The 23,682-nt window shown below is 50.2% G+C and overlaps 2 protein-coding genes across 9 annotated transcripts in view; both read right to left on the bottom strand.

The window, feature by feature from the left end:
* AP2M1 (adaptor related protein complex 2 subunit mu 1) overlaps positions 1 to 13,407 on the bottom strand; it is a 30,992-nt gene extending 17,585 nt beyond the window's left edge. The window contains exons 1-2 of one of the 3 annotated variants that reach the window (XM_069792547.1): positions 13,297 to 13,407; positions 525 to 637 (exon numbers count right to left, since the gene is read on the bottom strand). In XM_069792547.1, the coding sequence (XP_069648648.1) occupies positions 525 to 598 (74 nt within the window). In that variant the 5' untranslated portion in view covers positions 599 to 637; positions 13,297 to 13,407. Of the gene's footprint in view, positions 1 to 524; positions 638 to 3,149; positions 3,177 to 12,252; positions 12,322 to 13,296 lie in introns of those variants that run through there. The other 2 variants (XM_069792548.1, XM_009921818.2) reach the window with 2 other exon arrangements.
* An 826-nt stretch (positions 13,408 to 14,233) lies between these two features.
* The window catches only part of DVL3 (dishevelled segment polarity protein 3), a 33,504-nt gene continuing 24,055 nt past the window's right edge, over positions 14,234 to 23,682 (bottom strand). For 2 of the 6 annotated variants that reach the window (XM_069792540.1, XM_069792546.1), the window contains 15 exons: positions 23,008 to 23,129; positions 22,496 to 22,602; positions 21,774 to 21,909; positions 21,403 to 21,496; positions 20,926 to 20,995; positions 20,512 to 20,651; positions 20,238 to 20,314; positions 19,734 to 19,846; positions 19,368 to 19,418; positions 19,097 to 19,246; positions 18,125 to 18,256; positions 17,701 to 17,868; positions 16,877 to 17,089; positions 16,243 to 16,641; positions 14,234 to 15,782 (listed from right to left, as the gene is read on the bottom strand). In XM_069792540.1, coding sequence (XP_069648641.1) covers positions 15,751 to 15,782; positions 16,243 to 16,641; positions 16,877 to 17,089; positions 17,701 to 17,868; positions 18,125 to 18,256; positions 19,097 to 19,246; positions 19,368 to 19,418; positions 19,734 to 19,846; positions 20,238 to 20,314; positions 20,512 to 20,651; positions 20,926 to 20,995; positions 21,403 to 21,496; positions 21,774 to 21,909; positions 22,496 to 22,602; positions 23,008 to 23,129 — 2,004 coding nt within the window. In that variant the 3' untranslated portion in view covers positions 14,234 to 15,750. Of the gene's footprint in view, positions 16,642 to 16,876; positions 17,090 to 17,700; positions 17,869 to 18,124; positions 18,257 to 19,096; positions 19,247 to 19,367; positions 19,419 to 19,733; positions 19,847 to 20,237; positions 20,315 to 20,511; positions 20,652 to 20,925; positions 20,996 to 21,402; positions 21,497 to 21,773; positions 21,910 to 22,495; positions 22,603 to 23,007; positions 23,130 to 23,682 lie in introns of all 6 variants that reach the window. The other 4 variants (XM_069792541.1, XM_069792543.1, XM_069792542.1 and 1 more) reach the window with 4 other exon arrangements.

The following is a 23,682-nucleotide window of genomic DNA, read 5'->3' as shown; positions in this document are numbered from 1 at the left end:
CCCAATGAACATAAGCTTTTCACATATGAGCCTACCATACAAAGTTGGGGGACAGAATGCCAGCTTTAAGTGTACAGCCATGGTTACAAGACTGCTTGCAGACATAACTTTCCAAGACCATAGACCGTCTTCTGCATGCCTGTGTTTGAAAATAATTCAGAGCCCTGGTTATAGTGCGTGGCAGACAGTTTCCACATTACTGCTCCCGTAAAGTTTTAACCACTACAGTGAGGCTGGTAGACTCCCACAGTGGCAGTCCATGTTACTGAAGCATTTGGAGTAACAGCCAGATCTCTATCATCCAAAAGAAAGTCCTAGGTTTGCCTGCAGGCCATCCTTTACTACCATCTGTAGGTGACCAGGGCTTAAAAGACTATTTTTTTCTGAACTAAGCCTAGAGCAGCAAGTTGAGTTGCAGTCTTACATGCATGCACAGCTAATGCAGAACAAAGCAGCTTTGGGTTGTTGTCTGCACCAAAATGAGACAGAAGTGCAAAGACCAGGGATGCAACAGAAGCACTTACCCAATGTCATCCCGGTAGACTCGAGAGATTAAAACCTCTCCTTTGTGATTATAGATGAATAAGCCTCCGATCATGATGGAACTTTAGTCTTCTCTTCCCATGTTGCTTAAGACCTGAAGCAAGAGAGAGCACGTATCAGTAGGCTGCATGGCAACAAGCAGTACAGCAGACACAGACTTTGACACCTGCTGGTTACTAGCCAGGGCACAGACACCTTTTGTCACACACATCCTCAACCAGAAGACAATTCTTACAGCACTTGTGGTGGGGAGGACCTGATAGCACACACACACAGGAGTAATGAACTCTAGCAAATTGCAGGGAGGGACAAGTGGAGGGCATGCTCAGAGACATTCCTGAAAGTCTGATGATGTGGGCTACTTCACATAATTTATCTTATTACATCTGGCCAGGCTAGCACATGGCTGAGGCCCAGTAGGGCAGGTAGAGACTCAGAGGCAGCTCAGATGCTGGAAGCAACTGCCTGCCTCATGCTTACATCCTGGAGAGGAGAGTGCAGAGCTCCTTACTTATAAAGGACAATCAGAAACAGTGTTTTACTTTGGAGAAGAGGGAAACAGCCTTATGGCTGCAGTTACTGATCATACTTTTTGATCTGCTGGGATTTTATATGGAAAAGCACGTGTTCCCAATGCACAGTGTAGACTGTATGTACCACAACAGACTTAAGCCTTAACTACATGCCAGTCTCTCCAGATCAGCATTCCCTCATGCTTGCTGCAGAACTGCCCCTCAGGGGCACACTGTAACAAGGACTCAGTGAGGAAGCCCACCAGGAACCAACTGCCTTGTTCCAGACCTAAGGAGTCACTGCAGGAATTCTGGCAGAGGCCCAGCTGAGTTACTTCCTGACCTTGTCTGAAGCAACTCAAGAGCTTAGGTCTAGATGAGTACATACAGCTATAATGCATGCTATAACACATAGAATCATAGAATGGTTTGAGTTGGAAGGGACCTTAAAGATCACCTAGTTCCACCCCCCCTGCCATGGGCAGGGACACCTTCCACTAGACCAGGCTGCTCAAAGCCCCATCCAACCTGGCCTTGAACACCTCCAGGGACGGGGCATCCACAACCACTCTGGGCAACCTGTTCCAGTGCCTGACCACCCTCACAGTGAAGAAATTCTTCCTTATATCTAATCTAAATCTACCCTCTTTCAGTTTAAAGCCATTATCTCCTGTTCTATTGCTACAAGCCCTTGTAAAAAGTCCCTCTCTGGCTTTCTTATAAGCTCCCTTTAGGTACTGGAAGGCCGCAATAAGGTGTCCCCGGAGCCTTCACTTCTCCAGGCTGAACAACCCTAACTTTCTCAGCCTGTCTTCGTAGGAGAGGTGCTCCAGCCTCTTGATCACTTTGTGGCCCTCCTCTGGACTCACTCCAACAGGTCCATGTCATGGACATGAAGCTCTCAACATGGCTGCAATTTGTAGCCAGGACTGAAGCTTAAAATTAGCACTGAAATAGATGCAGGCTTACTTCTCATTCAATTCATCAGCAGTGATGGATCAAGCCTCAAGTATTAGTAGTACCTGGCCTATCCCCTGAATGCAAGAAAAAACACAGGCCTGGAACTACATGCAAATCAAAGACCCTTTATTTCTACTATAAAGTGTCTGTCTCCCCAGTGACCGAGATACAAATCAGATGCAATTCATAGTTAGTCTTTTTGTACACAGTTCACACAACTGTTTGAGATACCACCAAGCCCATCACTATATGGCAGGGGGTTCTTCGCAGCAAGTACACCTTGGTTTATTACCACTTTTACATAGTTTTCGTATAGGAATATTACAGCCTTTGATGATCCCTCTGCATCAGCAGCAGTACTGAGTAACACTTCAGACTCCAAAATGAGAGCAGTGTGGCCACAAGGTGCCACTGGAGTGGGAGATCTCAACCATTATCCACTTTAATCAGGGGCTAGTGCCTCAGAAGTTACCCTCTTAAACAGCTAATCTTCTCTTTCTTCAAAGGAAGATTGTTTTGAAGAAAGCTACAAAGCTGTAGACATTATTGATGCAGAAGACTTTTTTTTTTTAAATACACAGCTACTTCACCAGATGCCATTCCTGCAGTCATATATACTCCTATGCACTTAGGTCCAAGTCATAATACCCACTCTAGCAACTGCTTGGTTGGCTTAGTCCAGAGAAGAGCCCTACAAATGCGATAGGGCAAGCGTTGTAACTAAGTCTTGGGATGATTACATAGGTATTTCTTGGTTTTGGCACTGCAGAGCATCAGATAACCAACCATCTTCACACTGCTGTTAGGGTGGGTTAGTCTACACCCACTAGTCTGGGGTGGGTGGAAAGGATAGGGAGAGGCTAGCCTAGAGACAGATGCTGACAGTGAACTGATATGTGTTTGCTCAGGAACACAGCAAAAATGAAGTTAAAATGACCTAGCCTCAGAGCATCTCAAAGGTCAGGAAAAAAAAGAATACAGAAGCAATACACACTTCTGTGCTAAAACAAGATTTATAGTGTAGGCACTACCTTTAATTTCAGAAAGAAAAAAAAACTTTTAAATTTCATAATCCTTTACACCAACATTTTTAGCTACACCTAATGAGCCCTCAGAGAGTAACATTACACATACTTCTCTGCTGTGGGTCTTCAGCTACCAGATGGCTGCTTCTGCTCATTAAAAGGAAAAAGAAAAAAAGAATCAAAAAGTCAGTTAAGTCAAAACAGCAAGAAACAGACAGACAAGCAGTTGTCCAAAAGCTCTGTAGTGAGCTTCCTGGCTTTTACTCCCACATTCTGCTGGTTGAGTGTCTCTGGCTATTAACAGGCTGCCTCCTGCCACTTGTCAGCGGCTTCATGTGGCACTGTCATCAACATTTTTTGATGTCTAAGACTCCATCTAGCACAGAAGATGTTTTCAAATATGTTATTTTTCCATTCCCATTAGTGACACTTCATAACTTCAGGATACAAGTATTTCATTACCTCCAGGATAAGACTCTGTAACCAAACCTATTATGACAGAGGTAGCACACAGTCTGAGATTCCCATGTAGTTAGAGTGGGAAAAGCCTTCCGTAGGTGCTCACTGTCCCATGTAGGGGGACCAAGGCTACACACAGTGTAGCTGGCAGTAAGGCCAGCATCCCCACACCAGAAGACAGAGATAATCCTGTTGGTCAACAGAACAATACCAGGTTCTCAAATCTAAGGAAGTGGCTGTACCACAGACTCACAACTACTTAACATGAAACACACACAGCCCTAACAGGCATGCAGGAGGCCACTGAAAAGTAATGTGCAGGGCTAGAACCCAAAACATGGAGAATATCTGTTTGAATACAGTTGCCCAACAAGTCTGGCAGATGCTGAAACTGTAATTCAGCATACATTTGAAAGGTCGCTCACACAAGCCAAGTGATGAAAAACAACAAAAAAAGAAGCATTATGAAAGCAACTTGTTGCCTGCTCTAGAGAATGCTTTCCTAATTAGTATTTTTCCATTCCAGGTAAGAGACAAGGATGTCTTTTCACACTGCTACAGTGCTGGCTTCCACGTTTGGATATGGACTATTGCTACCAAAGGTGAAGAAGAGTTCCCGCATCCTCTTTAAGACTTACATTGTATAGAATAGTTTCCTGGAAGCTTATGCAACTGGTCAAAGCTGGATCATATGAATCCTACAAACCCTTTCCAGAAGATTCCTAGAAAGCACATCCTAGTCTTAAAAAAATAATCTCCCTCTTGGGTTTTAATGCTACTTAAGTTATTTGTTTCACTATTTTTAGCATAAAGGAAACGTCTGCTTTGATGAGCAACAGGATCACACACAGCCTCTTGCTAGCATGACAAGCCAATTGCTTTCCGAAAGAGCCTTGATTTAGAATATTTACTACATTACTATAAAACATGTAGAAGACTGCTGATCAAGCTTTGTGCTGGAAACTAAAAGCCTTCTCTTAGGAAGATCTACAACCTTTAAATGTTGATTGAGATAATGATAAAGCATAGCCTCATATGTTAAGGTTAGAACATATTCTGTAATAGCTTCACTTAAGTTACAGGCAAAAATATCAGCGTTTTTATTTGCATCACAGTACTAGGCAGCAGAGTCAACTGCTTGCTTATCTTACATGTTAGTAAAAACATTTTAGATGAGAGCGGATACAGCATGATTCAGGTGCTTTTAGTCTTTAAAAAATTCTTTGTCAATGCAAAGAAATGCTGGGCTTCTTCCTTACACAAATATACTAGGAGCTGAGTTCAGGCTTCAAACTTTCCACGCACAGTTAGCTCCTAAGCTAACCAGCTTCATTTGCACATTTAAGAGCCACATTAGTTCATACTGCAGATCTGTTAGCTCAGTGTCTTGGTCTCCAACATTGGCAATGAACAGACAGTCAGATAACAGTAAGGACAGGTCAAGAAAACACTCCCCAGGAGATCCCCCTGCAATGGCTTGTTTATTTTAGAACTCTCAATGGATCTCTAAAGTATTTGCCCAGTTTCCTACCAAATCTCTGCATCAGCAGCATCCCATGGCAAAAATAAAACTGTAGACTTTAACCACTGTATAAGACACCCTCCTTTTTGTTTCAAGCCTCCTTTTTCTTCCTTCCCCCAGCTTTGTTTAATGGCCTCCAGTTCAAGTGCAGGAAGAAGTAATTAAGAACTAGCCTCCATACTCTTATCTCCAGGCCACTCAGGATTTTGCAGATCTTCTCCACTGCCTTCATTGCCCCTTTCCCAGAATGTGATGTTCCCACCTTACTCAGCTGCTCTTCACAAGGAAATTACTTTATGTTTTGGTCTTTCTCAGTGCCCTCCTCTAATAGTTTTCCTTCTGGAAATGAGCACAAAACTGTACAAGTTATTCAAGATGTAAGCAAACCATGATATAGACAATACAACAGTCATACATATCCTGCTTTGACATTTTCCTAGGGGGGGTCTCAATATTTTACTTACATTTTTAAACCACCGCTCAGCAAGAAGCTAACAACTTCATCATCTGTCATAACTCCAAGATCACACTGAATTCAGTCTTCAAGGTGATTTAACCACATTACGGGTTAAGCTAGAATTGCCTTTGCTCCCTAATCCACCTATCTGGTATATGCACCATTGTACATTTTTGTACCTTGAATTTAGTGTTCCATTTTGTAATCCCATCACTGCACCTCTATGCCATTTTTTTACCTACTTTACCCTTACTACTCTGAATACCCTCCTATCTACACACACAACCCCCGCCATGACTACTGACCACAACTGCTCTTATTGCAAATCTCATTTGCTACAAAATAGGAGCACGCAGAGAGACTTGCCATGCTGCACTGGTAACGGAACTTGATATTGAACAACTTGCTCAAAGTCAGAAAGGGACAGGCTCTGTGCTATGTGAACCCCTGGTTAATACCCAAGGTGGCAGTTTCACTTACTACAGATTTAGCCACAGGATCAGGACCATTCTGCCAGTTTGTTTTATAATGGCAGCCTACCAGCATAAATATACCTGAGAGATATGCACTAGCGTTATTTCACATGTAGTAGCAGCTTGCCTCCATACCAGTTACGATTCTTCTCAAGCCTGAAAAAATTTACAGCTCCACAGATTAAACTTGAATTCAGATTTAAGTGCAATTTACCTAACTCAATTTGTGTCAGACAATTGGTAAAGTGTTTCCAGGTACCAAGCAAAGTGACATGGGCTAAAGACACTGAATACAAGGAAACAATTTTAGATGACTAACCCAACTGTACTAGCTATCCATTAGGTCTCTGCAGTACTTGAAGGACACATGCAGTATAAACCTCTTGCTGCACTCCCATCTAATGACATCAGGGACCAAAGAGGTCTCAAGTGCACAAGGTATTTAACACAATTATAAGCAGACCTTCCTTGCTCCGCCTGACTTCTGCGGTCCAGCATCTTGAAGAGTTCCAAGCATCACAAGCATATACAGCACAACAGCATCAACACAGCTTACAGCAAGTTCGGTTTGGTGCAGTGCCGTTCTCTCAGCCAGCCTTCACCAAGTTTGCCCACAAGGTCAGGGAATGCTGGCAACATTCCAGTCTTCTGCTCAAGCCTTGCATTACACCCCTCCCAGACACAAGATCAGAGTGACTGCACTCCCTCCCTACTACAGAGTTACTTCCATCAGCTAATGGGAACATGTCCACACAGCTGGAAACTCAAGAGGTAGAATGACTAGCCCAGAGATAGATGAACAGATGAGAGGAAAGCTATACAAAGGGCAGCATGCAAAAGAAAGTTGCTTAAAGCTTAGCAAGAAGAATGGCTCTTTAAGATGACAATGGCTCTCCTTGAAGTGGCTGCAGTGAAAATAAGCCTGCTTTGTTTTGATCCTCATTTGTGTTTCGGTACAAGTTTCACAGACAGTCGTTTCAACTATGTCAAGGTTACACTGCAACTAGAATGAGGTTTTTAGTAGTACAGTTCAGATCTTCCACAGGTTTTTAGTGGTACAGGTATGATCTTCCACTTGTTTTCAAATAATAGTTTTCTTTTCAGATCAGCTTTGAAAATGAAAGATCCTAGTGCTTGCAATGGTTAAGAACTGCAGGGAACAGGGCTCAGATTAATTTGAGACTGACATTCAGTGACTCACGACTGCTGGAATTGGAAGGCCCCAGAGTAAGAAATCCACCACAGGAGATGGGTTCATCTGCTCGCTGTGCATAAGTGACATGACTCAAAGTTTCCCAGCATTGCTCAATCAGCTTTCAATGACTCATTCTGCTCCTCTCCACAGTCAGCCTTTTCTAGGGAGCTTGCCCTACACTGTTTTTGAGTTTCCTCAGGCTAATAGCTCATTGCAAGACACAGAGCAAAGCCCATTGCTTCTTCAACTGTTTATCACTAAGTGCCTGAAAACCAACATGACTCTAGCTGAAGCCTTCGGGTTAATGGTCCATCAACTGCATTTTCAGAGCTTTGCAGTTCTGCTCCTTCTGTTTCACTAGCTTGAACATATGGTGACCCACTCCACGCTGCTAGCTACAGCCCTGTTTTCCAGTTATAGTATGGATGGATTTATTCTAGTTAAGGTACAGAGAAGATCCACATGTATATTGAATTCACACCAGTTGATGACTAATCACTTAAATTTAGGAACAACAGTCCTCTCCCAATACACTGCATTCTTCAAGCAGCTAGCTACTGGGGTAGGAATGAGATCTAACACCTGAATACTGCTCCTACAAACACCTAAGGCCAGTATGCTTCCTACTCTGTTGCCAAGTCCTCACATTCCCATAGACTTCTATTTCAACCCATAAATAGAAAGGAAAAGGATCATGAAGAGCATCATAGACAGACCACATATTTATACATGCTTATAAAACCACTAGGAGTTAAGGCTACATGGAAATGCCGTTCCAGAACACCTTTTCACTTGAGTGAAAATGAGAGCATTAAGATACACCTTCATAACAACTGTGGCAAAGTTACAACATTAAGACAGCCAGCTACAAAAGAGAACACGCATAAAAACACAACACTGGGATGTGAATCTGAATGCATTTCAGTAGTTACATAACTGAAAAGCAGCAGGATTAGCTGGACCTACAGTGACTGACATGGTAACGTGCACCTCAAAAAGAATCAAGCATACTCATCTCAAAACGTGTCACTGCTCATGCTGTGCAGTGGATGTGCATTAGACAGTATCCCTCTCAAACCATCACAACACATTAGGTGAAGCCCCAGAAGCCAGTCTGCAGCAGGTTAGCTGCAGGGAGTCCAGAGAAAGATAAAGATGCAATTAAGCACAGTATCTTAAAACCTGCTTTTGTCCACTGATTCTATCACAGATGGGAGAATGCTCTATTTACTAGCTCTGACCTAAAGACAGGTGGTTCTCCAAAAGCCATCAGACTTTGGCCTTTTAGGCCTACATTGTGCCACACACTTGGAATGTATGGGTGCAGTCAGAAGCACAGGCTTGGGCAGGAGGATCCTGTTGCTGGGTTGTCAGTAGCTTCACATATTCTGGGATGCGACAAGTGGCTGAACTGGGAGCTACCTAATGAGATAATACACTAAACCTGCATTTAGCAAGTGGAGATTCAGCAGCTCCCTCCTGCAGTATGTAAGAGCCCTGCCTTCCACTTCCACTGCCTTTTCGTGGATTCTGACCTAGAATAGCTGCAGAAAAATGAACAACATAGAGCACAGAGCTTTCTTGGGCTATGCAAGGCAGACATAAGGAATGGACTAACAAGAGTAGTTTGTTCCCTCTGCAGCAGTTTGTTTGTATCTGCAGCAGCTCTTCGAGAAATATCAAAGTGAACAGTACTAATCCTCCAGCCTTTGTTCAGTGCATCAGACTCCCACGGTCTCTCTATTTGAGACTCCATAGCATCCCACCAGTAACAAGACACCACTGTAGTACCACAGCCATCTGTTCATTAGGGTATGAAAGACAAAGCTGAATTCTACCTTAAATCGCAGATATACAGACATTCAAACAAGTAATTTTCTCCAATGCATTTGTCCCATAACCAGAAGTCTTTCAGCTGACACCATGTAGACCATTAATTCTTCCCTGTGCCAGCAGGAACAGTGTTAGCTTCAACCTAAACCACAAACTTTGGAACACAGTTGTTTGCCTTTTGTAACTGTATTTGCACAAATGAAAACAAAACAAAAAAGCTGATCTGCTCAAATTAATTGATTAGGAAAAACAGTAAATTGTTACTCAGTTTTCTGCAGTGGTATGAGGCAACATGGCTGCAGTAACTGCAGCTTCACATCCAGGCAATAAATGCTTGTTCTTACTCTAAAAGAATGAGGTACTGTCTGGAAGAAACATGTCACTAGCAATGTGCCTACAGCCTAACAGTGCTGGAGCCACCATAAGCTTCAGGTGTACATTGGTATTTTTGCCTCAGGAGAGTGCAAATGCAGTTGTCCGTATCCTCCCTCACCAGTTTCTCTAAGTTCAGTGCAGGCAGAAGCTGCTGAACTCTTGAGCCAGGCCTGGCTGCTATCATGGCAGGTCTACTAGCAAATCCTCAATGTTCTCTCTTCAGAGGTGCAGTGGTAACATGGCAGCTCAAGAATAACTGCTCAGGAGCAGCCTGACAGCAGGGACAGGAGTTCTTAGGCTGCCCCTAACAATATAACTACAGTTTCACATTACCACCCAAGCACTAACAGTCTCTGGATTTGGCGAGCACTGGTAGTATCCTGATAGCGCTGAGTGCATTTGTCCATTCATTTTAGAACACACCTTTGGGATCAGCTGTATTTCACTAAGCCAGCTGTGCAGGTGCTATTCTCACTACAGATACCTCTCCAGAAAAGTCTAGCACTACAAATAATGAAAATAAGCACGTGGCATGATCTGCCAGTTACCTTCAACTCAGCCACAGACACAGCAAGCCACTGAGGCTTCATCAGCAGAGCTGAGGGGACTCCTGCTCATCTGCAAAGCCATTTTGGCCCAGCCCCACTGTGAGACAAGCTGTTAGCTTCATCGAGTTTCCTGTGCCATCAAGTACAGGGTATGAATAAACACAAGATGATCAGTAGTGAGCCCAAGACCCAGCTACTCTGGCCTTTGTCACTCCCATTAAGGGGCTAGAAGTTTCCCACAGCACAGACATCACTTAGTTTGAAGGAAAACAAGAACGCTTATTTCTCTAATCTACACAGCACATCTAGGAAACAGCCATCACAAGTCAGTTAATAAGCTGGTGTAAAGCAACCAACCCATTTAGTAGTCTATTAAAAGAAAGTTTGGGTTCTGACTTAACAGTAAGTAAGACTTCTGTGCATTAATGAGCTTATCTAACTAAGCAGTTCAAGGTACATTAGCTGCTGGAGTTCTCATCCGGGAAGAAACCAGGAGAGGTATTGCAGCTCTCACCCAGAGGGCTGAGGGTAAATCACCAACTGTAACAGTTTCTGCATTCCAGAAATCAGTATGATCTTGGAAGAGTGACAACAGTTGAAGCAGGAGGGGGATTAGTCAGGCTGCTCTGGCAAACTAGAGTTATTCAGAAAACCAATCCTTTCAGGTTAGCACTAGCCATTATCAAACTGAAAGGCTTAAGGCTCACAACGATGTCATCACCCCACCAGCTAATCCAAGCATCTAAGCTTTGCTTAGATGGCTGCATTAGCCACTTTCCAGGAGGCCACGGGCTGCACTTGGTTTTAAACAAGAGTAGCTGCAATCACTTCATCCTGGGAAAGACAGGCTGCATAATTTAATTAAGAGGCATACCGTGAGCTAAAGAGCTACTGAGATAAACCCATCAGTTTCAGAGAAACCATTCCTATTTTAAACCCAATCCCATAAATCCCCATAACCAGTGGGCAGGAAGAGGAACACATTCAACTCTTACCAGGCTCTCCTCCTACAGTCTACTTCTGCGTGTCATAATGCACACAGCCAGTCTAAAGAGTAAAAGGAGATAAGTACTGACACAGGGAAACACGAGAAGCTCCCTTAGTCTGGTAAAACATCACAGGAACAGCAGTTAACACACCTCTCCACCTTATTTTGAGTCCAACCTTACCTGAACAGTCCAAACGCCTTCTTCCATTTCTACCAGTTCTTCTAAGGCACTTTTAAAGTCAGTCTGAAGCAACTTCTACTTGCTTTTGCTCTTGAGCTAGAAACCTGAACAGTGACTTGCATTCTATTCATCTTGTAACAGAAGGGGTTAGAGACACGGACTGCAGTTTGAGCAAAAGCTTGTATTCTGCAGACCAGTAATGGCCTAGGTGCCCTGACTTGCCATTTTTTCTCTTTCTGCTCCACAGTAATAGTAGATAACTGCATTTCACATTCTGTGCCTCAGTCTGCAAGCTTTTAGCTGAGCTGCCAAACTCCTGCCAAGATCAAAATAATATACGGCTTGCTAGTAACTTTTGACTCTTTAGGTCATTCACTAAAGGAAAGATGCTGACTCTGTCATACAGACCAATTATATTTTGGCAGCCCAGGCTGTACTTCTGTCCATCCTCCAGTTAACCCTAAGAACAGCCTTTAGATACTCTAATGGCCTTTAGTAGTGTAAGCTTAGAAAACCAGTGCAAGGTGTTATGCTGCAAAAGACAGTCTTGGCTTTATTATTTCTTGATGCAGCGATGAGACAAGAAAAGTTTAACTAGGGTCACAGGAAGTTTCTTTACAAAGCCCATTTTGTTTAGTGACTGTTCTCATTCCCTCCAAAAAAATGAGACACTATCAAACCGGAGTGCATTTCCGGTCATCTATGCTTCAATGAACTCAAGATGTATGTAACCCTTCACTACCTCAAGACTCAACTCTTCAAAGGCCAGAATTGTGCACTCTCAGGAGGAGGAAGCCAGCCATAATACCCTCTAAGGATATCTCAAATGCTGTCCCTGGAAGAAAACATGGCCAGTTTGCAGCCCAAGGAATGCCAGGTATCTTTGTCACTAGATGTCAGTAATATGGCACTTTCTACAGAAGAGAAATGATGCCTCGCTTCTGACAGGGAAAATATGGAAGCCAGCAGTTTGGCAGCATCTCATCAGATCAGAGATTGTCCCTGCAAGCAAAATTCACAGGGACAAGCACAGCTTTCACTATAGGAAAAAAAAAACACAGTAGCTACAGCTCTGATAGCATTCAGGAAAATGTTGCCCAACAAGACACCACATGAGCCCATATGCAGTTAGAAACCTGTAATACCTAGACTTCTGAGCTGCAGAAGCCATCCAGACTCACCTATCTGGGAAAGTTCCAGGCTCAGATTTTGGCAGCCTGAGGCTAAAGCTTGATAGCAGCTTTGTCATACTAAGGCAAGCAGAAAACAGATCATAGAATCACACTGCTTATGGGGAGAAGCCTAGATCAAAAGCAAGTCATTTCCTAGTGGGGAGAGAAGTCAACTGCACCAAACGATAAACACAGGCTGCATTTCCTGCAGCTTTACTGAATCCAAAAACCTAGCCCAGGGAAGCATGGAAGTGGAAACACATCTAGAAGAGCCATTGGATAAGAGCCTGTTTTAAGCCTCAGAACAAGCACAGTTTAGCATCAGCAGCGCTATGGTCTGCCTCAGCAGGTTTTCCAGGGAGGAAGCCAGAGTGTGCAAGCCATGACCTAGCTAATTCACGTTTGTATCTGTAGTACAGGCAAATAATTTTAGGGGAAGCTCCTGCCCGATCCGACTGCAAGACCTTTGCTCAGCCTGACCTAGCACATCTGTGCAGGCCCTGCCCAGGCGTCCTGTGCCACACAGAGCTTGACTCTGTCCCCACCCTCACCCGGTTCAGCACCGCAAGGATGCCACCCCAGATATTCCAGACAGAGAGCTAATTAACAGAAGCAATTAATAAACCCCCTCAACCCCAGGGAAAGTGCGAACAGATAAGCCAGCCTCGGCAGTGCTGGGGTCGCCCAGCACCCCCTCACAGGGGGCTGAGAAGCCCCCCCGGGGCAGCCCTGCTTCCCTCCACACGGCTCCGCAAGGGGCAGCCCAGCTCCGGAGGGCATTCCCGCGCCCCTCCTCAAGGGCAGCCGGCGGGGGACCTCGCCCCGCAGGAACCCCCCCCCCTCCCCAAGCCTGTCAGGGCCGCGCTGCGCCCCGCGGGGTAGGCCCACGGACCCCCACCCCCGGCGAGCGCTGAGCGAGCCGCCACCCACGGCGGCTCAGCCACCGCCCGGGCGCGGTCGACGGAGCGAGCCCCGCCACAGGAAGCCACCCAGAGAAGGGAAGCGGGCCGCAAGCCCTGCCGGGGAGCGGAAGGACGGCCCGGGGCACCTCACCTGCCGCTGCCCGCCGCCGCTCACTGCCCAGCGCCCAAGATGGCGGCCGCCGCCCCCCCTTCCCTCCGCGCCCCCCCTATCACTGCAGAGCCGCCGCCGCGCATGCCTCGCCCGCGCCCCGCCGCCGCCGCGCATGCGCCAGCGCGGGGAGGCGGGGCTCAGCGCCGGCTGCACCCCTCGGCGGGGGGGGCGGGGGCGCGGGGGCGGGAAGGCCAGTCCCGCGCGGAGCCTGCCGGGAGCTGTAGTCCTGCGGCGCGGTGCGCGCTGGGAGTTGTAGTCCGCGGAAGGGAGACGGCGTGGCCGCCGCGTTCACGGCGAGGGGCGAGCGGCAGCGCCGGGGCTCCGGGCGTGGGGCGTCCCCCTCCTCCCCGGTCCGCCTGGGGACCGCCTGTAGGGCACACGGGTGCGCCCGGGCAGGGAGGCTGCTTTTTCCCCCCGGTAGAAGCCCGGAGCCACCGTGCCCCTCCACGGGGCTGCTGGCTCCCGCGGCCCCAGCACCGCCCACGGCGCTGGCCCCACGCACAGGCACCCCCGCTGCCGGGGGCGGCAAGCTGCAGCAAGCGCCGGGCCAGCGCCCGCTGTCAGACCTGCCCCCGATTCTTCCCCCCCCTCCCAGCGCACCCGCTGGAAACGGGAGACCCAGGGAGCACCGAGCGCCCGCGGGCAGGACGCGCCGCCCAGAGGAGAGCGGCGGCAGCGGGAGGCCCGGCCCGGGTTCAGGCCGCAGCAGTTCCCGGCAGCCCGGGGAGGGGCAGTGGGCAAACAAACAGGCTCGGGGACAGGGTGCCCTCGTCGGCAAACAGGCTCGGGGACAGGGTGCCCTCGTCCCGCTGGGATCTCGCTGCAGAGCGGAAGGCAGGAGGACAGAAAAGAAGAGGCTGGGGGGAAAAAAAAAAACCCAAAACCCAAACCAACAACCACCAAAACAACACAAGGCAGGAGTCCAATAAAACTATGTTTATAAATAAAAACAAGGAGATTGGTTTTGTTTTTATAAAACCCAGCGGGTAGGGCAAGGGCATGAGCAGTGGCCGGGGAGGCTGCTGGGTGGCATCAGGAGGGGGGGGGACAGGCGGCATCTTGCTGGTGCCGAGATTGGGGGACAGGATGGCAGAGAGCGGGCACTGGGCAGGCTGACCCCGGCGGGCAGAGGGGAAGGACAGGCTTTAGGGAGTCATGGGGAGATGAACTGATGGCACACGAGAGCTAGTAGAGGGGTTGCAGGGGCAACACAGACCCCAGAGGACAAGATACATTTCATCTCCAGCATATAAAAACCGCAAACACGAGAAAGACAAAAGGAGGCAACGCTTGCAGAGAAAGCCACAGTGCGGCAGGAGAAGGCACCGGGGTGCCAGCACCAATGGGAGCAGGGTCGAGCCTGTCTGTACTGTACCATGCGTGGCCCTGGGCATGGGGAAGGGGGCTGCCCCCAGCCCGAGGCACATCTCTGAGTACCCAGAAGAGGAAGGAAAAAGGGCAGGGAGCGCTGGAGCAAACGGACTCAATGGTCCTGACACATCTGCGGGCACTGAGCCCAGAGGCCATGGTTCAGGCTGCAGCCTCCCTCCCCGGCGAGCTTGTGTTGCTGCCAGGCGCTGTTCACAGCCCGGAGGGAGCGGGGCTGTCCCAGCTCCATCCCAGAGCCTCATCCCTCCCGACAGCCAGGGCAGCAGCACTTGAGGCACTGGGCCAGGGGGGAGGTAGACTCCGGCCCTTCATAGGGCAAATACAGGGGACCGCCATACTTCCCCAAAGCGTGAAAGCCAACCAGTTGTGCCCCTCCCTCGCTTTCTAACTCTGTCCAGGCCCTTGAAGATGTCACCTTGCTGAGCAGCAGCACAACAGCAGGAGCGAGAAGGCTGCAGCTGCCACCGCCAGCCCCAGGCATGGGACAGCCGCTACAAACGGGACAGGCAGCAGTGTGTTGCAGGCAGGAGGGCAAAGCGTGGGACAGAGGGAGCAGAACTCTGCTCTTAAATCCCCCGAGGACCCAAGGGCAGGTGCAGGGCCCTGAGTCATGCAAGGCTGCGTGCAGGCACCCACCACCACTCCAGGCTGAATGGAGAGGTACAGCCCCAGCCCTGAGACTCACAGCCCAGGCAAGGTGAAGGAGAGTCCTGCCATGGGGCAGTGCCAGGCTCAGACCTGGCCCAATGTGTGGGCAAGAGGAGGGAGGCAAGAGGGAAGTGGCAGCATCTCTCCACTCCCTGGAGGCACTGAAGCCCTGGAACATTCATGCATTAGCCAAAAGGCAACTACAACAGGATCTAAAACGCATATATAAGGCTGGTCCCTGCTCCCCTTTCAGGGCTGCGGGAAGGGCAGGGTGTCTTCCGCAAGGGGGAGGAAAGAAGCCATCTTCAGCGCCACGCGTGCCCAGCGCCCTTGGAGCTCCGTGTCCTCCTGTCGGGCCACGCCACGCTCCAGCTCTCCCCCCCACAGGCGGCAGGCTCAGAGAAAGTCAAACACCCCGTAATTCTTTGCTGCTTGATAGAAGAAACACAAAAGGGTGAAAAGAAAGAAGAGATGTTTAGGGTGGAAGGACTGAGGCAGCAGCGACACACGGGCAAGCAGCACAGGGCGCTGGGACGGGTGCAGATTAATGGGGTTAGAGAGGACGGCAGGAGGGAATTACCATTGGCAATACACAAGTCTGGTGGCGGGATGGGCTGGCAGCACCCAGGAGGCCTGCCAGGCCTGTCCACCTTGCTCGAGGAGGGATTAGAATCAAGGTTTAGTTCCATTTATTATTTTTTTTTCCCTTTTTTCTTTTCGTTATCAAGACCAAAAAAAAAAAAAAAAACCACCAAAAAAACAAAACCCAAAAAACAAGGGGTGAAGCCAGGGCTGGTCCTAGGAGACAAACGACGGGGATGGAGGGGAAGGAGGGGCAGCAGACAGACAGGGGACGGGCGCTTCACATTACATCCACAAAGAACTCACTGGGGTTGCCCATGGCCATTCGGAAGGACTGTCTACTGGCTGTCAGTTCGGGGGGCACAGAGGCCAGGTCACGGCCCGGCGGTGCCCCAGGGGGCCCCATGGCTGAAGGCGGTGGAGGCATCAGCAACATGGGGGGGCTGAAGAGAGGGGGGAGGCCAGGTGGCCCATACGACTGCTGGCTGTGGTGGCTGCGGATGCTGTGAGCCAGAGAGTGCTGGCTACGCTGGCTGTGCTGGCTGGCCGGCACCGAACGCTCGCTGGCCGCGCGCTCACGCCGCATGCTGCTCCTTGTGGTGTGATCCGACTCACTCCCACTGCCGCCTGACTTGGACTCCCCGGTCTTCTCTCTCTCCTTCCTCCTCTCGCTGCCGCTGCGATTGGAACCGCTGCTCCGGCTCCCTGTAAAGTGCATGAGGCAAGGTTAGGTGACAGCTCAAACAAGCCAGGAAGAAAGGATGCTCCTCCCCGCTCTCAGTCTCCTTTCAATTCTGAGTCCCACAACCCTTCTGAGATGGCTTTTGCCCTGGCTCTCCCCACACATAGGGCCCTGCCTAAGCAGCCTTTTCCTGCTGCTTCCCCATACTGAACAGGGCAATTGCCCACCTGCAGGCATATTTTAGTCCTTTTTACTCACCTTCACTGTGCTGGCTGCCTGCACTGCCCCCTCCATAGCTGTAGCCTGGGTCAGGGAAGCCGGGGTGGGGGTTGTATGGATGAGGCGGCGGATACTGATACGGGAAAGCCATAGGCCAGGGTGCAGCTCCTGGGTGGGGGAGTGGAGCCAAAGTGTCCTGGTCGGAGGCACCACTGGAGCCATCGTGATCATGAAGAGAAAGATTAGCCATGTCTGCAAGAAAGCAGAGAAGAGGGGTTAATCCAAGCAGAAAGACAACCACGTGTGATGAAGCAGCTCCCTGTCCACCCTTGCTGATGGACGGGGTACACAAGGAGACACAAAAAGTTGGCGCTCTCCCTGCTAGTCAATGCAACCATTTGTGCTTCCTGGCTGGACAACAGCCAGGCTGTGCAAGTCCGAGCTGCCACTCTAATACAGAGACAAGCTTGGTGGGAAAGGACCACCTCAGAGCTACAGCTCACCCTGCCAATTACTTCCCATCCCTCTTATCTGAGCAGAACCCAGTTGTCTGAGCACCACCCCCTTGTGAGCACTGGAAGTTCAGAGCCTGGAGACAAAGTCAGTAAAGACTAAGACTCCACTATGGCTGCTTAGGAGAAAAGATCATAGTAAGTGACATTGTCAACACTGTTTCCAATGTCACCACCCCAGCAGCATGACAAGGGAGCTGGGATATTCTTCATCACTCTCTAAAAGGGTTTGTAGAACAAGGGGCCCAGCCTGATGGCAATAGCTGTAGCTATGTCCCCATGGTGTCAGCAGCACTCTGCAGGACCTCTACCCCTCCATTCTCACCCTCCCGCCCACGCCAAGTGCCATACTTCCACAGAGGTCCCCGAAGATGTAATAGCACTGCTCCGAGAAGGTAATCTTGTTCACGGTATGTCGGATGTAGCCAGCCTTCAGCAGATTGCTAGCATATTTGCGGGATTCACGACGGTCTGTAAAACCCTCCACATGGTGATAGAGCCAATCCACCACATCCGAACCTGCCACCAAACGTCAGAGTTAAATACAGCAAGAGAGAGTAAGACAGTGGCCCTTGAGGCAGTGGGCCACACTGGAGCCAAGACGAAATGGGCCAAAAGGTGAAAAGGGACTGCACAGCCAAAGGTTCAATTTGTGACTCTGGCCTGGTCAACAGTTAGCTTACAGTGACAGAGATGGTCCCTTGGGCATCTGCTTGGAAAACAGGCCACCCATTCCCCAGTCCCTGCCTCTGCTGCAGACAGCACAGTCTCTTACCAATGAAGGCATTGGGGATGGTGATCTTCAGCCACATGCGGTCACGCACCTCCAGGCCTGACTCTGGTGAGGCCATGGCTTTGACAATGGTGGCCATGTCGCTGTGGATGGACAGGTGAAAGTCATCGAGGCCTGTGGTGTGGATGAAGGGAGGCAGAGATGAGAGAGGACAGAAAAGACAACAGGGCTACATGGAAGCATCACACACAGGAGCAATGGGCCAGGGAACAATACATCGCAGCCAGCCTTGGGGCGCATGCTGTGTAACCCCCCTTCCAGCCTTCCGATGTTATCCTTCAACACATCAGCCATTTCCTCTTGTGCAAACCCCAGGCTAGAGTCTCCTTCCTTCCAGCCAATCCCAAGCAGCTGAGATACAAAAGCTGCCAAATGAGCCCACACAGCCCAGCAAGAGAATTCTCTGCTCCTCACAAACTCACAACAAACTCCTGGCTTTTTGCCCCGTCTGAGCTCTCCAGACCCTTGCTTCAGGGCTCTGTATACTAGAATCACCCAAAACCTTCAGAAAGCAACCAAAAGAGCCCTGTGCTCAGCAGGACCCCGCTCCACTGCAAGGCTCTCTGCTCCCAGCTGCTTTCATCCTGCCCTATCTGCTGTTTGGGAGGGCAATTGCTCCAGGGACAAGCTGAATCCCTCTGGTCTGGCACTCTTAGCCGCTAATCCCTGACTGCTCTGAGCCTTTGCCTCTGCACCTGCCATAGCTCCTGGATTGCGCCCAGGCTCTTCTACTCTCCTTATATAGAAGGCTGAAAAATGTGGTATTAATTGACCCAGGCAGAACTCCCATTGATCCAAGCACCTGCCTGGTGAGAGCTGCCTCCCTCCTAGTCCCTTGGCAGGACAGATCTTGCCCATCCCAGCTGTCCCCAAGCAGATGTATTGCTCCCATTACAGCACAGTGAAGGTGAGGAAGCCGTGCAGCGGGTGGAGCACGGAGGCACAAGGACTTACGTTCGGTCTCTGGGATGGAGCTGGTGATGGAGGAGCTGGTGGAAGTGATTGTGCTCATGGATGGACTCATACCGTACGCTGGGTAGGTGCCAGTCATCGCTGCCGTGTGAGACACCCAGGCTGCCGGGTCGATGGGCCGGATGGGCTCACCTGCATTGAAGAAAGAGTCAGTCAGTAGCTATAAGAAATTATCCCCTCATCAAATCAACCTCTGGGGAGGGACAGGGACTCAGCGCAGCCCATTCCATCCCCAGCATCTGCCGGGACTCACCCGGATCGGAGCATGGAGAGTCTGGCCCAGCCCAGATCCGCTGGGGAGCAACTGGGAGAGAAAGAAGAGAGGGAGGGTCAGCAGGAGAGGTGCAGAGGGAGAGATCCCCCTATGGCTCAAGGGGGGGTTTCTCTTTCCTCTGGCGCCCCGAGCAAGTGACCCCCCTGCCCCAGTGAAACGCGTCCCCAGCGTGATGTGGGAAGGAGGGCTGGGCTTATGGGCATTTTGGCCTGGGAATAGGAAATAGCAGTCTCCTAACAGGAGAGCTGAAACCCCATTGAACCCCAATTCAGTGCCACATGGAGTCACACACACAGGGGAGGAACAAGACAACAACCAAGTAAGTGCTTAAGGCAGGGCTCTCACATGAGCTGGGCACCAGCGTTAAGGGTGGGTCAGCTATCCACTTACTCCTGGGTAACGAGAAGCAGCCCCGGGGGCTTGGGTCCCAGCACTTCGCCACCGTCAGGGTGATGGGCCTGCAACAAAAAGGTGAGAGTTAGAACAAGAGCTCAGTGGCACAAACCCCTGTGTGATGGGAGGATGCTAGTGAATTGCCCTTGTCCCCCTCCAGCTATGGATTTCCTTAGTGGCATGGACAAAATGATGTGACCCTGCTGAGGGTTGCCGATGACCCTAACGACATGGCATCCCCACAAAAAAAGGGCACAGACCCCAGTTCACCACCATGCTGCTGGCTGCAATTCTTGCTTTGGGCATGAAAACCCAGGAGTCAAAGCAACACCAAAAACATAAGTTCTGAGCTTCTGCAGAGCCACTGGTAGAGGTGGCTGGAAGACACAACTCACACGCCCCCAAGCACACACTGTGCAGCTGCCCATGCAGGTAAGGAACAACCTGAGTACTTACCCCGGCTTGTGCACAATCTCCCTCAGCACCCGCACAGCATCATCGTTGCTCATGTTCTCAAAGTTGATGTCATTTACCTGCAAACAACGCAAAGAGGTGAGTCCCAGAGATGTGACCAGAGGCTGAGCTCCCCTCTCAGCTCAGCAGTGACTCAGCTTCCCTCTTCCAAGCGCAGCTTCCTGGGTTTAGCCTGCCAAAGTGCGCAGGGAGGCTTCTGGGTCTTTTCTTACTGCTTTCCCAGGCCCAAAGATGGAGGTATGTGGGCGTGAAGTACCTGCAAGAGCATGTCTCCTGGCTCAATCCTGCCATCAGCTGCCACAGCGCCGCCCTTCATGATAGAGCCAATGTAAATGCCTCCATCCCCGCGCTCATTGCTCTGTCCCACAATAGAAATACCCAGGAAGTTGTATTTCTCTGCAGGGATGGAAAGAGAAAGAAGTAAGACACCATGAAGCAGCAGGCACAAGCAGCCCTAACCTCAGACAAACCATGTGCTAGCTCCCCTGTCCCAGAGACATGTCCTGGGATGCAGAGTAACTCTTGAGAGGCTTCAAGACAAGCCACTTTCCTACAGAATCCATCTCCTCACTCCCCGCTACGTGTTCTCTTTGCCCCCTCCCCAGTTCCCTCTCCACCACTCAACCTCACTCTGGAAGGACTGCAGGCTCCATGCACACCTCTCACTCACCCATGTTCAGTGTGACTGTGATGATGTTCAGGGACATGGTGGAGTCTGTGATGCTGCTGAAGGACGATGACTGCAACATAAGTGAAACATAAGATGTCCTCCTGGGCCACAGTAACATTCCCAGCCCCAGGCCCCCTCCACTTGTGCTCCCTGCCACTCCCTGTGGGACCACAGCCACCACCCACAACTCCAGCCTTATGCCAGAGTTTTGCAAAGCCAGAGGGCATCAGCCACACTCCTTATGACCTCTCCACAGCCAGGACAAGGTCTGTGGTCCCAGCTCTTGAGGCTACATTGGCTTGAGAAAGGTTTACAGCACTTTATGAAGTCTGAGCACTTGGACACCACGTGTCCCCAGCTGTGCTCACAGCAAACACCCAAATCCCTGATCAGCCCTGGAGCACTGAGTGGAGAGATCCACCAGGCAGCCTGCCTTGCCCAGCACTGCCCTCCCCAGGACACCCAACCCCTGAGTACCCGCTCAATGCGTGGAGCCTTCTGTTTCCGCCGGCGTCGCTTGTGCCTCCTCATTAGACGGGAAGCACTGCTTTGCTCTGTTGAACTGCTAAACCTAGAGGCAAAAGCGAGAGTCAGCTCTTCTGCTTCCAGGGTGGTGGCTCTGGCAGCAAGCAAGCCACAGAAATTGCACAGGGAATAGATGATTGCAGGGGCAGAACATGTACGTGGGGGAAAGACAATAGCAGAGGGTGCTGATGCGCGAGACTTGAGACAGAGGCAGGTCTGAGCAAGGACCCTGCAGCCCAGGATTACTGTGCCCTGCAAAGGCATCTCTCTGTGCGCAGAGGGAGCGGGAAGCCAGTGTTCCTCCAGGACCTAAGCTTTCCTACCTGCTGGTGGAGTCATCTTCATCTGAATCGAAGAAGCTGGTGGTCTCCAGCTCACTGCTCATAAGCGTGGAGGAGCTCTCGTACCCACCCAGGTCTCGGCGCCGCTCTCCCTTCACTGTACCATTCACCCTGGGTGCTACGGAAAGACAAGGCTCAGTATACTTCAGACACGCTACAGATAAACACCTCCTTTCCCCATGCAGGGCTCACAACAACCTTCTCGGAATTAATCTGGCCGTCAGACAACCCTATCTAGTGCTGGCTGGCTCTGAGTCCACCCTGGGATCAGATCCATCTTCTGTGGGATACATCTTCTGCTCCACTAGAGGATGGGGAAGAGGCTGATGGGCTACTAGGAACAATGCTGCTAAAGCCACAGAAGACTGTTACAGCTGGTTTCTTGGCAGACCAAGGAGCAGCACAGAGTGCTAAGGCTATAGCACACTCTGCTTTTCAACTAAGAAGGACTGAGGCACTGCTGCCTCTCTTTTCCACTCTTGAGGCTTCTACAGTAGACATCTCCTTTGCCCCCAAAGATTTCATCACCAAGCTGTGACGCAACATGGGTTAGCTCCTGCCTCCAATGTGAGGCTACGGCCTCAGACCACTGAACAGCCCTTCTGAGCTGGGAAGGTTCTGCAGAGCAGACAGAGCTGCCCCACGTCTACAGCTGGTGCCCCAGCCATGCCTTGCAGAGCTCTTGCCATGTTACCAATGCTCACCGTGCTCAGGCCCATCTTTCCGACGAGGTCGTTCCCTTTGCGACGACACCACCGAGTCTGTCTCTGTCTCATTGTCCAAGTTTTCCCGACTACCCCCGGTGTTAGGACTGTAATGAGACAAAAGGAACAAATATGTCCAACAGGGAATGACTTAAGCGTGCTCTCTACCTCTGCACTAGCCAGCACAAGCCTCCTGCCATCAGCTGCCTCCTTCTTGAGGGAAAGGAGCAGAGGTGGTGGGGAACAACCATAGCACATCTATGAGAGCGAGGCAAAGAACTGGGGGAAGCTGCGCCAGCTCTTTGCCAACTTCCCTGCACTATTTTCAGCATGCCCTTGCTTGCTGAATAATGCAGCTCCACTTAGAATCTGCTCCCAGCCCCATCCTCCTCCCCTCTGGCTGGCTATGATCCCTGCCAATTTGGATGGGAGTGTCCCAGCCCCTGGTCTGGATTTACAACAAAATCACTGTGGGTCCCTTGGAAAACAGGATAGGTTTCCAGGTAACTTACTGGAAAGAGGGGGGCCTGGAGTCTCCAATTCCTCCCGTGCGCTCCATGGAGGGCGGCAGCTCTGTTTGGTTATCAGCACAGACTGAGCCAGCATCTGAATGGGAACCCTCTGCAGACACCAGCTGGAGGGACAAGAGACAGAACGAAATTGCTAAGATACTAGGAAAACGTTTAGAAGAGTGGCCAAACGAGCTGGCCAAAAGCCTGCCTGGCCCAGGATTTCATCTCTGACGGTGGACAACAGCAGATGCCCAGGAGCGGGTATGGAACAGGCCAAGCATGTAGCAACATTCCCCCTCAACGCCTTCCCAGACGCCGGCTATTTGTGGCTCAGGAATTCCTGACCCAGCGGTGAAGTCGGGGTGGCTGACAGCCCTGCTTGGAGACTCTGACATCATCTGCACACCCATGCCGCACAGTTTTTACACTCAGGTAACCTTTAGCACATGTCCTGTAGCAAGGAGTGGATTCCCCTAGTTCTTCTTGCATCAGAAGAGGCAGCTACCAGTCCTCCCTTTTCTCAATTTTACCAATCTCTACACCTTTGCCTTCAAGCTGTGGGACCCAGCAGGACCTTCACCTTCACAGCCCATGGGAGCTGAGGGTAACAGAGCTCACAGCTGAGGCTGGCTTTGAAACAGACTTCAACATGCTCTTTTTCTGGCTTCCACACAT

The sequence above is a fragment of the Haliaeetus albicilla genome, chromosome 9 (assembly GCF_947461875.1).
Source record: "Haliaeetus albicilla chromosome 9, bHalAlb1.1, whole genome shotgun sequence".
NCBI classification, from domain to species: Eukaryota; Metazoa; Chordata; class Aves; order Accipitriformes; family Accipitridae; genus Haliaeetus; species Haliaeetus albicilla.
The sequence above is the reverse complement of the archived record's forward strand: the minus strand, read 5'-3'. Positions and strand labels throughout refer to the sequence as shown.